This window comes from Pararge aegeria, chromosome 13 (assembly GCF_905163445.1).
Source record: "Pararge aegeria chromosome 13, ilParAegt1.1, whole genome shotgun sequence".
In the NCBI taxonomy this organism is placed as follows: Eukaryota; Metazoa; Arthropoda; class Insecta; order Lepidoptera; family Nymphalidae; genus Pararge; species Pararge aegeria.
Genome location: NC_053192.1, coordinates 13,961,514 through 13,975,611, shown reverse-complemented (window position 1 = coordinate 13,975,611; position 14,098 = coordinate 13,961,514). Strand labels below are relative to the sequence as shown.

Below are 14,098 nucleotides of genomic sequence, written 5' to 3'. Positions count from 1 at the left end.
GCCGCGTTCGATTCCCAGCACGCACCTTTAACTTTTATAAGGTATATGTGTTTTAAGTAATTACAATAGCCCTTGCTTCAACGGTGAAGGATAACATCGTGAGGAAACCTGCATGACTGAAAGTTCTCCATAATGTTCTCAACGGCGTGTATCGTCAAAGTTTTTTTATAATTTCCACTAGAAGTTAGCACTTGACCGCAATCTCACCTGCTTGTAAGGAATGATGCAGTCTAAGATGGTAACGGGCTAACCAACTAACGGGACGTCGTTCCGGAACGCTTAATCGCTTAGCGGCACGTCTTTGCCGGTAGGGTGGTAACTGGCCGAAGCATCCCACCAGACCAGATCAGAGAACGTTCATAAAATTTGCAGAGTAATGAAATTGAGAATGCCGGGCAAAATTGACAGGTTCAGCGCTTCAGGCTACAATTTGGTAGACTCCACACGCCTTCGAGAACATAATTGAGAACTCTCAGACGTGCAGGTTGCCTCTCGATGTTTTCCTTCACCGTTAAAGCAAGTGATAGTCAATTGTATGAAACGCACATAGCTCTGTAAAGTTGGAGGTCGAAGGAGGCTGGGGATCGAACTTGATCCTCAAGAAAGGAAAGCCGAATCTCGTAACAAAAGACTAACTCTCCGTTACACCCGTTGTGCGTTCAAAGAATGCAGTCGTAATTAAATGGTCGACGGAACTATGAAGTTTATTTTTTATTTTAATATTGAATAGCTACCTCGATTGTTTTCACCTGGTAGCAGTGTAAACTGTAAATCGCATGGCAGTTATATCAAACCTCTACCCTATATTACGCTGCATTTAATACCAAAACTCGGGGGCCATTTTGGTGGTTAAGAACAGCCAAAGCCTCCAACCAGTATGGAAGTTTTTTTTTTAATAACAGAGCAACACTTTACAGAGCTTGCATTGAGCACGTCCGGAAACCACACCCTTCAGACCGGAACAGAGCATTGCAACAATGCTGCTTGGCGGAAGAAATAAGCATAGCGATAGTACTGCCCCGGACGAGCTCTGTCATGAAAAGCTCTTAGTACTCTGTACTACTACTACGAGTGGAAGTGGAGTTGCTTTACGATAAAAATATTATTATCATGTATCGTTTATACTTATTATCATTGCAAAAAATATTATTACTTATACCAACTTTTTTTTTATAATTTACCATTTAAATTCATCCTAAATACTAATGTTATAAATGCGAAATTGTGTTTGTTTGTTTGATGGTGGTTCTTAAAATTACGCCTAACTAAGCAACCGGTCAACTACGACTTTTGACTGGTGGGAGGCTTCTGCCGTGGCTAGTTACCACCCTAAAGACAAGGACGTGCCGCTAAGCGTTATAGCATTCCGGTACGATGTCGCTTAGAAACCGATTAAGGATATATTAGGGGTACTGGTTCAATATAACTGCCATGCCCCTAACATCTTTGAAGGCCGATTGGCGCAGTGGGCAGCGACCCTGCTTTCTGAGTCCAAGGCCGTGGGTTCGATTCCCGCAACTGGACAATATTTGTGTGATAAACATGATTGTTTTTCAGTGTCTGGGTTCTATATGTAAATTATTCATAAAAATATTCATCAGTCATCTCAGTACCCATAACTCAAGCTAACGCTTACTTTTGGGCTAGATGGCGATATGTGTATTGTCGTACTATATATTACTTTATTTATTTATTATATTACCCTGTCACCATCTTACCAGAAGTTGAGATTGCAGTCAAGAGTTAACTTAGGCTTTATTGGACGCATGGGGAACCTATTGTATACTTCCCGGTTTCGTAGCCTAGTTTTGACATCCCTCAGTGCGTTTTAATTAAGCGTTTTATAACCAACTATTATTAAATATCACTTTCTTAAAGAGTAAAGGGAAATATAATGAAGAAGCCTGCATGCCTAAGAGTTTTCAAAGTCTAATCAGGAGGCAGTTTGAGTACGGCCTTAACCCTTCTCATACTAATAGAAGACCGGCAGGGTGTTTACGTATCTAACGCTTGTTTCTGTATTTTTGTTGTAACGATCTTTGTTTCTGTATTTTTGTTGTATGCAAAAGTGAAGTCTGACAGCAAAGATCGCGAGATTTACGCCTGTCGCAAACCTGTTGTGAGATTTGAGTACGTAAACACCCTAAATTTGATAAAGTTAAGAAGACTTTTATCATTAAATAGGTGATGACAGTGCTAATGTATAGTAAAAAATATATACAAACTCGTATGTTACAGGACCAAACTATTTTTCAATTACGAAGAAACGTAGATAGTTATTTAATTCAAAATACCAAAGTCAAATGAAACAGTTTACTAGTTCAAAAAACTATGAGTAATTTAGTTTTATTATATTGTTACCTATAAGCATATTAACTGCGGTAGATAAGTACATTCCACGTTTTAATTCTCCGAATACTAGTTTTTAATAAAACAGGTTTAAGCTTTTATAAGCTTTCAACAGTTTAAACAGAAAGAACTTTGTAAAAAAAAACATTTGCATAATGATAAGGCATTTAGGAATTTGTTATACACGTTTTGTGCAACATTTAGCACATTGAGCAAAAAGTGGTAAAAAGGGTGTAAAATATATTTCTTTATAAGGATTCTTAGAGACCTTTTTACACGCTTTAAATTAGCTTCATTTGTATGTTTGTATGTTTGTTTGTTTGTAACCGACTTCTTTGGACACTATTTTGACCCACTTTAAACGGTCAGATTTCGTTCAAACTTTGTAAACATATCGAGGACCGATGACAATACACTAATGTGAGAAGATTATTACATTTTTTAATTTGTAAAATAAGATTTTTGTTAATTTATATAATTAACACGCTTTTTTTTAGCTATAGTCACTAAGGCAGGTATGATGTTCATTTTAATTTCAAACCATTATCTTTAACTTCTCTCTTTGATCTCTAATTATCTCTTTGATGGTGAATGGGTTACCGATTGCTCTAATAAAAATAATAGATCAAGAAAAACTAGAAAAAATCGCTTTTATAAATAAACTAAACTAAAAGGTAGAAATTAGTTTAGTTTTTTTACCAAGCGTGTTTTTTAGTTTGTTTGAACTATTTTTTTTTATTTATTTAATCTTACTTACAGCTAAGTATTTAGTTTAATGAAACAATAACTCTTACTGGCCTTAAAATGGGGATATTTCAATAACTAATTTTTTTTGAAGAAACTTTAAAACTCAATTTCTCTCCCTTCTAATCTTTGGAATAATTGGACCGACGACAATGCAGTAATGTAAAGAGTTTGTCCCATCATCCTGATCAGGATATTCAGAATTAGTGATTAGCATAACTTGTATTTATGTAACTGAATCATTAAAAGAAGAAAAAAAAATTGTTTCCCTGACCGATTTTGTTCACGGTGGTCAATCTCTAAGGAGATTTTCCTGCAACGCGGGAGATATGTTGTGAACAAGTAAGTGCGCAAGCGCAGGGAGTGCATCTCTGTTCCCTCGCTCTAATAGTCCGATGAGATGGCAGTTCCTACACGACCGGAAATAGATCAGGCGCAGGATCGGCAGCTTTACGTGCTCTGGGGTATGACTACCAAACTCCCTAACAGGTTAGCCAGCTACCATCTTGACTACATCAGCACTTAACACTAAGTGAGATTCGAGTCGAGGGCTAACTTGAAGTGGAAAAAAACAATCGCTGAACAGATGTCGTTAGTACCTTTATCGTTCTAAATCAAAATCGCAAAATTTATAAACAAAATGAGTATGTAATGGAGTAAAACTCTGGAATGTTAAAAAAATGTTGACTTACCTATTAATGTTGTTTAATACCGCCGACCCAGCGTTCTCCCTTTCGCTTCTCTCTCTCGCAACACCCGCGAACCTTTCAAAGTTTTCTCGTTCTTTGTAATGCCTCTCTGGCCTTGGAGACGAGGACCTTCTGCCCGGCATTTGCTGTGGCATATGCTGCTGGTTGTTTTGTTGAACTGTCTGCAGTAAATTGTGGTTCGACTGCGGTTGCTGTTGCTGCTGTAGCGCTTGCAGCAACTCCTGCGCATTGGCGGCACCATTCGACAAAAAGTTTGGCAAACCGGGGTTTAGCAAGGCGTTCGATAAAGTAGGGTTCAGCATGTTCGGCCGAATGTTTGGTGTCTGCTGCGGATTCGAGTTGAGTAACTGGTGAGGTTGGGCCATCGCTTGGAGGTTGGCTAGCGATGTTGACACGACTTGGCCGTTGTTTAATGCCAGGTTCACCATCTGGTCGTTTGAGTTCACGTGGTTGACCGGGATCGTTAGGATGGTTTGCGTGGCGATGCCTGCGAGACAAAGAAATACTATGTAATAGACATAAAAGAAACAGATGACAAGATTTATGTTTACAATATAAAGAGGAAAGATTTTTTCGTTTGACGGTTTGTACCGAATAGGCTCTAAAACTACCGGACCGATTTGAACAATTTCTTTCATCATCATACCAATCCTATTCCGGCCCACTTTAGGGCACGTGTCTCCTCCCACAATGAGCAGGGGTTAAGGCCGTAGTCCAACACGCTGGCCCAGTGCGGATTAGTGGACTTCCCACACCTTTGAGAACATTATGGAGAACTCTCAGGTATGCAGGTTTCCTCACAATGTTTTCTTCACCGTTGATGCAAGTAATATTTAAATTGATTAATTCCAATTCAACAATTTCTTTACCAATAGATAATTAAATTATCATGAAAACACGTAGGCTATAATTTTGTTTAAATAACTTGGAGATCATTAAGAAAATTAAATAAATAAATAAATATACAACGACAATACACACATCGCTATCTAGTCCCAAAGTAAGCGTAGCTTGTGTTTTGGGTACTAAGTAAGATAGCTGCTGTGTTGAATATTTTTACGAATATACACATAATTATATTATGCAGATATACACCCAGACACTGAAAAACAATCATGTTCATCACACAAACATTTTCCAGTTGTGGGAATCGAACTCACGACCTACGACTCAGAAAGCAATCTTGGCAATCTTGCCTATAAAATTCATTATTTTTCGAGAGCTGAGAAAACTATTGATGGTACTTATAAATGATGCAGTACATGCTAAGAAATACCTTTAAAGAAATCCAAAAAGAAATACATCAACTATTGGCAGCTTTAAGAGTTGGCCAATATATCATTACGTCACGACCTTTAGTTAACGCGGATGAAACCGTGGTCAACAGCTAGTTTAAAATAAATATACCTAATTAATTTATTAATTACAATGCCGTAAATTATAAATTTTTTTCTTATGTATTGTATGAAGACAATAGTTCTTTACATTTGTAAGATTGTATCAGTTTGATACATACTTAATTACTTAAATAAGATCATTAATTGTAATCAGATAACAAAAAACTAGTCTTGTATTGACGTCAGCATCTTTATTTCTTTACTGTATTGCATTATGGAAATCATGAGGTATTGTATTGAAAAAAAAACATTTATTTCATGTAGGCCTAGTTTATAAACTCTTTTGATACGTCAAGTCGGTCTGTTTGTTTGGTTACAATGTTATTATTTGACCTCCTTTGTCTAAAGGGAGTTGTTTGCAAATAAATAATGCCAATGTATGTTGGTTCGTTAGATGGTTTGTCCTTCGATCACGCAGCAAAAGATCATCGGCGTTAAATATAATTATTTACTATCGCACTAGCTGCGCCCAGCGGTGTTACCCGTTGTTAATTAGTCTATACACGTACCAACTTAATTGCTGTAACAAACTTCAATAACCTTAAGTTCATACGTAAAATGAAAAATATGATAATAAAGACACAAAATACCACACCTTGTGACAAAAATCTAAGACCAGTTGTTTTATATGAGTTGCTTTTTGAAAATCAATTATAGAAAGGTAGTACCGGTTAGTAATCTTTTAAAAGTGACACTTGATAGAAAATATAAATTCCTTTTTATTTCAATAACCTTAATCTTTACCTTGTCTTCTTTGATTAGGTTTTACCATTGATTTAATATGCTCACTCAAACACGGGTTTTACTTACTTAAATTAACTTGTTCGTCGTTTGTGTATACGGGCATAAATGTCTTACCTTGGGAGGTGGGAATGAGGAGTTGAGCTCCCTGAATCCCTTGGACGAGCTGTCCTGAAGCCAGGATGAGTTGTGGCATAGGCGACGGCATCGCGGGCGGCAGCATGTTGTTATTTGACACAGGGTTGGGTGAGCCCATGCCTGAGAACAAAAATGAAGTCAACATTGAAGTCAAAACTTTATTTTTCCCGGGGACCAAGTTTCAATATAAAGTCAAAACTCCTTTAATCAAATATCGCAACGGACAGATTCATCATATCACCTCATTACCGGCCCTCTACAGGGCACCAACAAAGAAGGGTTTAGGTCGTAGTCCATCACGCAGGCTCAGTATGGATTGGTGGACTCCAGACGCTTTTGAGAATATTACGAACAACTCTCAGGCAAACCTGCATGGTTTTCTCACGATGTTTTCGTTTACCATAGATTACATTGTCAAAAGTCCAAAATAATTTATTTCAAGTAATTTCAAATGTCAAGGTTGTTACATATTTTAGTAACTATATCACCAGTTTAGAAGTTGCTCTTTACCATCATCCTTATCAAAACAACATTCAAATTACGTCTTACTTACGGGAGGTTTTGGCCGACCGATTTAGTGTTCCGGTGCGATGCCGATTAGAGGTATGACTACCATACTCCCTAACAGGTTAGCCCGCTACCACCTAAGACGGCATCATAACTTACCACCATTGCTAAATTTATAGGCAATTCAAGTATGCAGCCATTAAAGATTATTGTTACGTATTAGTTTTGGTTTACAAATCACGCGATCGACTCTCGGATTGAGACAGCAATGTTAGGTATATTCTGTTAAAGAAATACCCAGACTACCTGTACCTGGATGATTTAAAAAGCTTAGAATAATGATGATCAAAACAATTCCTTTATTCACTTTATTGCACAACCAAAAAAAGGAGGACTTCATGCTAAAGCATATTCTAGCAGCCAACCTTCGGACGTGCGAGACACACATAGTACGTTCAACACAGAGTACATCCATTGAGTTAAGCCTACAAACACACGTCTTTATAGTATGACAAAAACGATGGCCTATCGAAAATTAATTTTTAGACTAAGTTCGCTGAAGAATCTAAGAACCTACAAAAACACAAGTGAAAAAACGCACGAAAAATAGTTCCCGATTTTACCAAGCTTAACTCAACAAAAACGATTGAAATATCTGATTCAGTTACTATGGAAGGTTTTAAAGAAAAGTTCACAGCTATAATAAAACCCAATACTACTAGAGGGGTCAACAGGAAATAATCATGATGGCAGTAGATGGTATTATGTAAATTTATGCATTATGCAGATATATTTGAAGATGAAAATGTAAAATTTAAGAGCTTATAAGTAAAACCATTTTACTGAAGCTCGTTTTTTTCTGACGACCATTGTTTTATTGATCGAGCAACTCAACTTTAAATAAAATATTATTATGTACAATGAAAATTTATCAATCGTAACTTTATTTGCTTTGGGGTATACCATCAGTCACGGCTACAGGGAAATAACGAAACAATCGTGCGTTGAACATGAGACTTTCTAGTTTCTACTCATATAATTATAAACAATAAAATAATATAGCAATTATAACGCCAACGTCTATATTGCAGCGATATGAGATTACATAAAATCCACCGGCAACCGAGCAAGACTAATTTGCCGCGAACAAAACGGCCTCACACAAAAATCTAAAAAATTATCTGCATGCCTCACACAAGCCCGTTAAAATAGTTAAAATCGACATTAACATAACGTATTCATTTAAAGCATGACATTTCACATTTCGGTAACAAATGCTCTTTCTTATAGCGCATCAATTAAGAGCCGAAAAAAATTTATAATTAGATCTATTAAGACAATAAAACTGTTAATGATACCGCAACAGACGTAATGTCCGTGCGTTCGTGAAAAAATATGTAATTATTCTCATTATTTAAATAGGTTTTTCTCAACGGATATAATGGGAGGCAAGAGGAGCCGCTATCTGGGTTTCATTAATCGATTGGTTTCGGTAATCACCTAATTATGGACGTGATTTTCGACTTAAGAGTTTTAATGCATGAACCGTGTCTCTTTGATTATCCCATTTTGTATAATTAGTGGGTCTACCCTCGAGACCGACGCAACTTCGAACGAACGGTCAGGTAATGCACTGAAAATGTCCGTGGACACACGTGAGCTTCGTCTAAATAAGGGATAAGAACATAATCAACTCAAGCATTACGTTGAGAAGTCTTATTAGGAGCTTTTTTCGCTTCTAATTAAAAAAATACGAGTTTATGAAGATTTGTATAGATGCATGGATGTTAGTGAATCAATCAAGCATCAAGGGTGTAACGAATTTTATTTAAAATTTGGTACAGATAGATCATTCATTGAAAACCGAATAACATTTTATTCCGCACACATTTTATCCCGGGAAAATATTTTAGACCGGAGTATAGAAATTCCGTGCGGCTGAAGTTGTGGATGGACTCTGGTTGTTAATTTGATTTCAAAGAGTTGAATGACTTACAATGTGACTTTTTAAATAAATAACGGAATATTAAAGTGATTTAATTTTTGACACGACTATAGTTCTCAATCAGTTTTGAATTGTTTTATTCTTCTTTCTCAATATTGTCGTTCGATTATCTATGTATTTGTATCAATACATTTTGGTATTTATGTATAAATTAGTTCTCTTCATTCTCTTGCTGTAAGTCCTTTCTACACAGGTTGCTTGTAAGCGATTGCTTACAGCAATAAGACCGCCTTTTCTTGTCTACTTTTTTTACTGTATATTCCTTAATGTTTCTTTTCCTGTATGTTATACGTGCACAATAAAGTGGTTCTTCATCTTCGATTCGACTCTTTGTTGTATATTGGTAAGGTGCTCTAGAATTCTGCTTACCTAGTACATTAACTCTGTTGAACGGCTATTTGATGATAAGGTTCAATAAACGTCAGATTTTAAAGGTTAAATGCCAGTAGTGACCTCTGATGGGATATTTTCTGCTTTAACTTTTTCTCTAAGTGAGTAAGAAATAAGGAAACTATTGGGACGTAATTTTACCTTATGTTTATATTCAGAGAGTTTTTGCTTACCTGGCGCACTAACACTCAAGTTGAGCGGAGAATTGATGACGGAGTTGGATGGCATGGACGTCAGACCTTGGAGGTTTGCAGCCAGCTGTGACATCTGCTGGGACATTTGTTGCTGCATCTGTTGTGGCATGCTTTGTTGCATGTTGGCGAGGTTCTGCAGGTTTTGAAACATCGATGCCACTGTGGATAAGATTTCAATTTAAAATTTACTTCAAGCTAGGTGATGAATCGGTGTTTAAAAACAAAACCAACCAAACCAAACCCTTCAGACCGGAACACGATAAGGCTGCTTGGCGGTAAATATAAGCATGACGTTAGGACGTCCCCGGACGCGCTCTGCCCCAAAAATACAACTCAAAATGGTTGCTAGATATCAGAGGATACATCGAACTAGTGCTGGAAGTAGTAGCATAAGTATTCACTTAATCCAAGACAATTCAACAGAAATAAAGAGGCTCATAAACAGGCTAGGTTCCCAGCAATATTTAAATGCAATGGCATTGTTTCTTTAAAGTTCCTTAGTTTTTTCAAACTGATGCATTTTCATGCCTTTCAATTACATCTTTAGCACGCAAATCGGTTATTACATTTTTATTGCTTGGTTTAACAATTAGAAAGATTTGTAGATCGGCAATATTTAGAAGATTTCGTTAGCCGTCTACATTCGAGATGAATAATTTACTTTAGCATCAGTGTTTTATTTAATTTCAGCAAGTTTTACAGAAATTGCATTGCCTATTTAAGAACATCAGCAATAAATAGTCATTAGAACAGACCATTTTAAAGCAGGCGTGCTTTCTCTTACGCAGCAGTCATCCTCTACATAATACTGGTGGTGGTTTACCAAAAAAAGACCGCTCGATGATTATTTTAGATACAATAGAAGTTTGTTTTGATCTCGATATAAGTGACACTGCAATAGATATCGTTGTAATGCCGCTATATTTTAAGCAAGTTTCTGGTCTGATCTGGTGGGAGGCTGTGGTCGTGTCTATTTAGCAACCTACGGACAAAAACGTGCCGTACAGCGATTAACGTTACGGTACGATTAGTGGAGTTGTAGCGGTACCAGACCAAATTAGAAAATTCCGAAATTATATGTTCCAGTGGCGGGGATTGAACCCTCTACCTCCCTTTAAGAATACCGCACATACCACTGCGCCAGGGACTCCTACAACTGGCACAGATAAAAAATAAATGAAAGCACTGACGTATATTGTACACATACTCGTAGTCTGTGACCCTTTATAAACAGCGCAAAAAAGGTGTCAATCAAAAAAATAATGGCGCTGTAATTCGATAGTCCAGAGAACTACAATTAGAATCACTAAAGGTCTCTACAATATTAGTTCCAGAGACACTGATATGTCCCGATTGTAATTTTTATATTGACAGTCAGTCCAATAAGTTCGTCAGTGCTTTTAAATGTTTAAGACCATAAGTTATTGTGGCACAGTGGCGCTGTGATCTTATAGCAGGTAGCAGGTTCGATCTCGGCCAGGTAGTTTAGGAGTATATAATTTCAGGATTTTCTCCGTCAAAGCTTACAAAGCTTATCAGTAATAGTATAAAGAGTGTTACGAACTCACTGGAGCCATTCAAGTGCGGTTGGTGCGGCGTGCGCGCGCGCGGCGACGGGGTGCGAGGCTCAGCGAGTTGCGCCCGCGCACCACCACCCTCCGGCGAGCTCGCGCCACTTTCACGGTCCGACTCCGCCTGCTGGACATGAAGGAGGATTCAACATTATCAACTGCTGCAATACATTGTTTACAGAGCATACAATTTTATCGCTAAGTGGGGGCAAGAAGTCGACGGGACGGGTACTTAATTTCATGACGTCACATTTCAAAATCTAATATAATCTGTGTAGATGTAAAATTCCAGAATATGTCACGTGGAGGAGTCTCGCAAATGTGACCAGCTGTGAAGTGGTTATTATAAAGAGTTAATACTTGTTTATTTGTTGGTATGTTTGTAATTGATAAGCCTTGAAACTAATATACCGAATTTTATAATTCTTTCACCATTACAAAGCTATTTTATGCAGTAACATAGGCTAAATTTATTTTCAGTAATAGTAAAATTTCTACTACTACCTAAAATAATAGTATTTGTAAACTTAGCGAGAAGAGAAAATTGTCTAAATTTCCAGTCCTACAGAAATATGTTCTACAGAAAAACTAGTTTTAGTGAATTTTAAAAAAACGACCGTAAACCATTGGTTCAGGTTATATCGAACAAAATAATAGGATCCTCGGAAAATAATAATAACTAAGGTTTGAGGGTCTTAGCCTTTTATGCCTTTTATGGCATGCCATTTAAGCATGCTGCTCCACATTGGAGCAGCATGCTTAAATGGCATGCCAAAATTTAAATATTTATAATGGACAATGTGAGATGGTGATAACAAAAAGAACACCCGGTTAGGTTGGTTGTGGGTTTCTTCTTGTGCGCGTTTGGAACCTTCATCGCTTTAGTTTTAAGTTTACGAATGTAGTTATCGCCATCACTACTCAAAACTCACTACTATGTACACATTTTGTATGTAATCAACGCATCAAAAGTGCCATATGGCACATATATGGCACTTTTGATGATTTGAATCAAGAAAAATTTACAAATTTGACTTTGACTTTCACGTGGTAGGCCTAGGCTCTACATCCCTCCCTCGCACGTAAGAGGACTGCGATGATGTTGATTATTATAACAACTATTTATTTAAACCACATGTGCTTAAGTGAATTTGGAGAGCCTTTGAAAAATAATTACTTGATGGATGGTTCACTGATAACCGCGTAATTGATTTTAAAGCTTTCATAGATATACGTGTTCTGCAAAAACTGGCAGCTTACTCTTCACGTTGAAGAGGTTTATGCAATAAAAAGTATTCTGAATTTTTAGATGTTATTATCTTATGACTTCTTTTGCACCAAATATTAAAAATTTTAAGATATATGTAATATTTTAGTAGGTAACAAAAGATTTTAAACTGATATTATCGTGTTTAATCAACATTTCTTAAATATAGTTCAACCGATTATGTAATAGTTGTATGTACCCGTTGTACTATATTTAAGAAATTTTAGTAGGTATTTTATAAAAATCGTTCGCTTTATGTTAATCAGGTTTGTAGGTATGAAAGTATGTAGTTATTAGGACAAAAAAAAACTGTATGTCTGTCTGCTGACTGAAACTGTGACGAGACTTTCAATGGCAAATGCAGCTGTCGTTTCCTATGATGTCTGCGTACGATCTCTGATAAGTAAATTTATAAATAAGACCCAGGACGTCGCATCGCCCGAATTAAGTATCAAACAAATACGATTGTCTTAGACATGACATAACCTTAAATTAAATAAAGTCTTAGTTATTTCGTCATCGATAACTACAAAAGGTTATCAGACTGACAGACAGCCTGCAGCCCAAAACAATTTTGAGAGAATATTCTATCAGCGCCAAAGAGTTTTACTAAGAATGATTTAATAAAATTCCAACCCTAAGGTTGTTATAATTAGAGGATGAAAGTTTGCAGAAAAGTCCGTCATTTTGCAAGTTATATCAATGTAATACTTAAAGTTTTTAAGTTAAAAGTAAGGTTAATTTGATTCACAGTTCTTGAAACAACTAGGTACCCAAATAATAATGAAAGTTTAAAGATATTTTTCGAACGATGTCCACGAAAATGGTTATTTTGACTTTTAAATTTAAATGCATTTAAATGCCTGCATCTTGATTTTCGCAAGGCACCGCGGAGAAAATTCTTAATATCACGGGATATCGAAAATTCTACTCTGATCCTAGTCTTACTATATTCCGATTTGTGGAACCGACGTACTACGTATATTCTAGAATTTAGGGTTCTTGATTACATTGAATAAGGTCAGAAGAACATGTATGCAATAGGTATAATAATGTCAGTAATTGGTAAATTAAGCGCATAAATTATAAAATTTACAGGCGTAATTAAATTTGAAACCGCCATTATTATTCTAAATAAATAATTGTATCTATTAATAAACCTTGATCTAAGTGGCATTAATAAAATCGAGAAGTAGGTAGGAACATATATATATATATATATATATAACATTACCCATTGCAGTTTGTTTTTCAGTGTGTAAAATCCGCTTATTTTATCCCCCGGATGCAATAAATGATTTAGCTGATAAGTCGTTGTCAGGTAATTAAAAATATATTTTCCGGAATCCAAAGTACCTCCATCCTATTTCTATCTTCACAGGTGTTAGTAAGTAGATGTGTCTAGCTGCGGTGCCTTAGGTATATAATTCTTTGGAAGTTATACTAAGTTAAGGAAACTCGATCAGTTCACAACGATGCTCAAATTTATTAGTGGCGGGATTGATGCACCATCGATGCTTGGGCAGCTCCTGCTTCTCGCACACTGTCTGCGATCTATGCTGGTCTAGAGGTGATTGCTGATGAATGGATGAAGATCATGCGCAAGTGTCTGGAGTTTTGTGAGAAGTTCAGTTCAGGTGTTGAACATTCATGTATATCTATCTACGAAGAGTTTATTTTTCAATTGTTTAAGGGCACCAATCTGTGGAACTACCAGTCTGATTTGAAAAATCCTTCTACAATTTGATAGCGCAATTCTTCAAGGTGGTCATACATAGGCTTTTCAACATGCAAGGAACGGGTGATATGACACGGTGGGTCGGAGAATAAATAATAATAATAGTAGTATCTATGAATGGATGAACTCGCAGGCTTGCGCTTGTAGCTAATAAACAAAAAGACACGCTTTCAGATTTTTAATGAATTAATGAATACACTTTTATTATATACCAAAGATAAAAAGTAGTTGCAGAAATATAAACTGACAGCAAGACAGTACAATTTGGTGGCCTTCGCTACATAGCGATTTCTTCCAGCCAACCGAAGGCGTAGAAAGAAAAAAACATAGATAAGAGGTAGGTGGTG

At 36.5% G+C, this 14,098-nt stretch overlaps 1 protein-coding gene across 5 annotated transcripts in view; it reads right to left on the bottom strand.

Annotated features, from left to right (window-relative positions):
• The window catches only part of LOC120628930 (POU domain, class 6, transcription factor 2), a 271,663-nt gene that overhangs the window by 54,565 nt on the left and 203,000 nt on the right, over positions 1 to 14,098 (bottom strand). For all 5 annotated transcript variants that reach the window (XM_039897611.1, XM_039897614.1, XM_039897615.1 and 2 more), the window contains 4 exons: positions 10,744 to 10,873; positions 9,155 to 9,334; positions 6,059 to 6,199; positions 3,786 to 4,290 (listed from right to left, as the gene is read on the bottom strand). In XM_039897611.1, the coding sequence (XP_039753545.1) occupies positions 3,786 to 4,290; positions 6,059 to 6,199; positions 9,155 to 9,334; positions 10,744 to 10,873 (956 nt within the window). The remainder of the gene's footprint in view (positions 1 to 3,785; positions 4,291 to 6,058; positions 6,200 to 9,154; positions 9,335 to 10,743; positions 10,874 to 14,098) is intronic.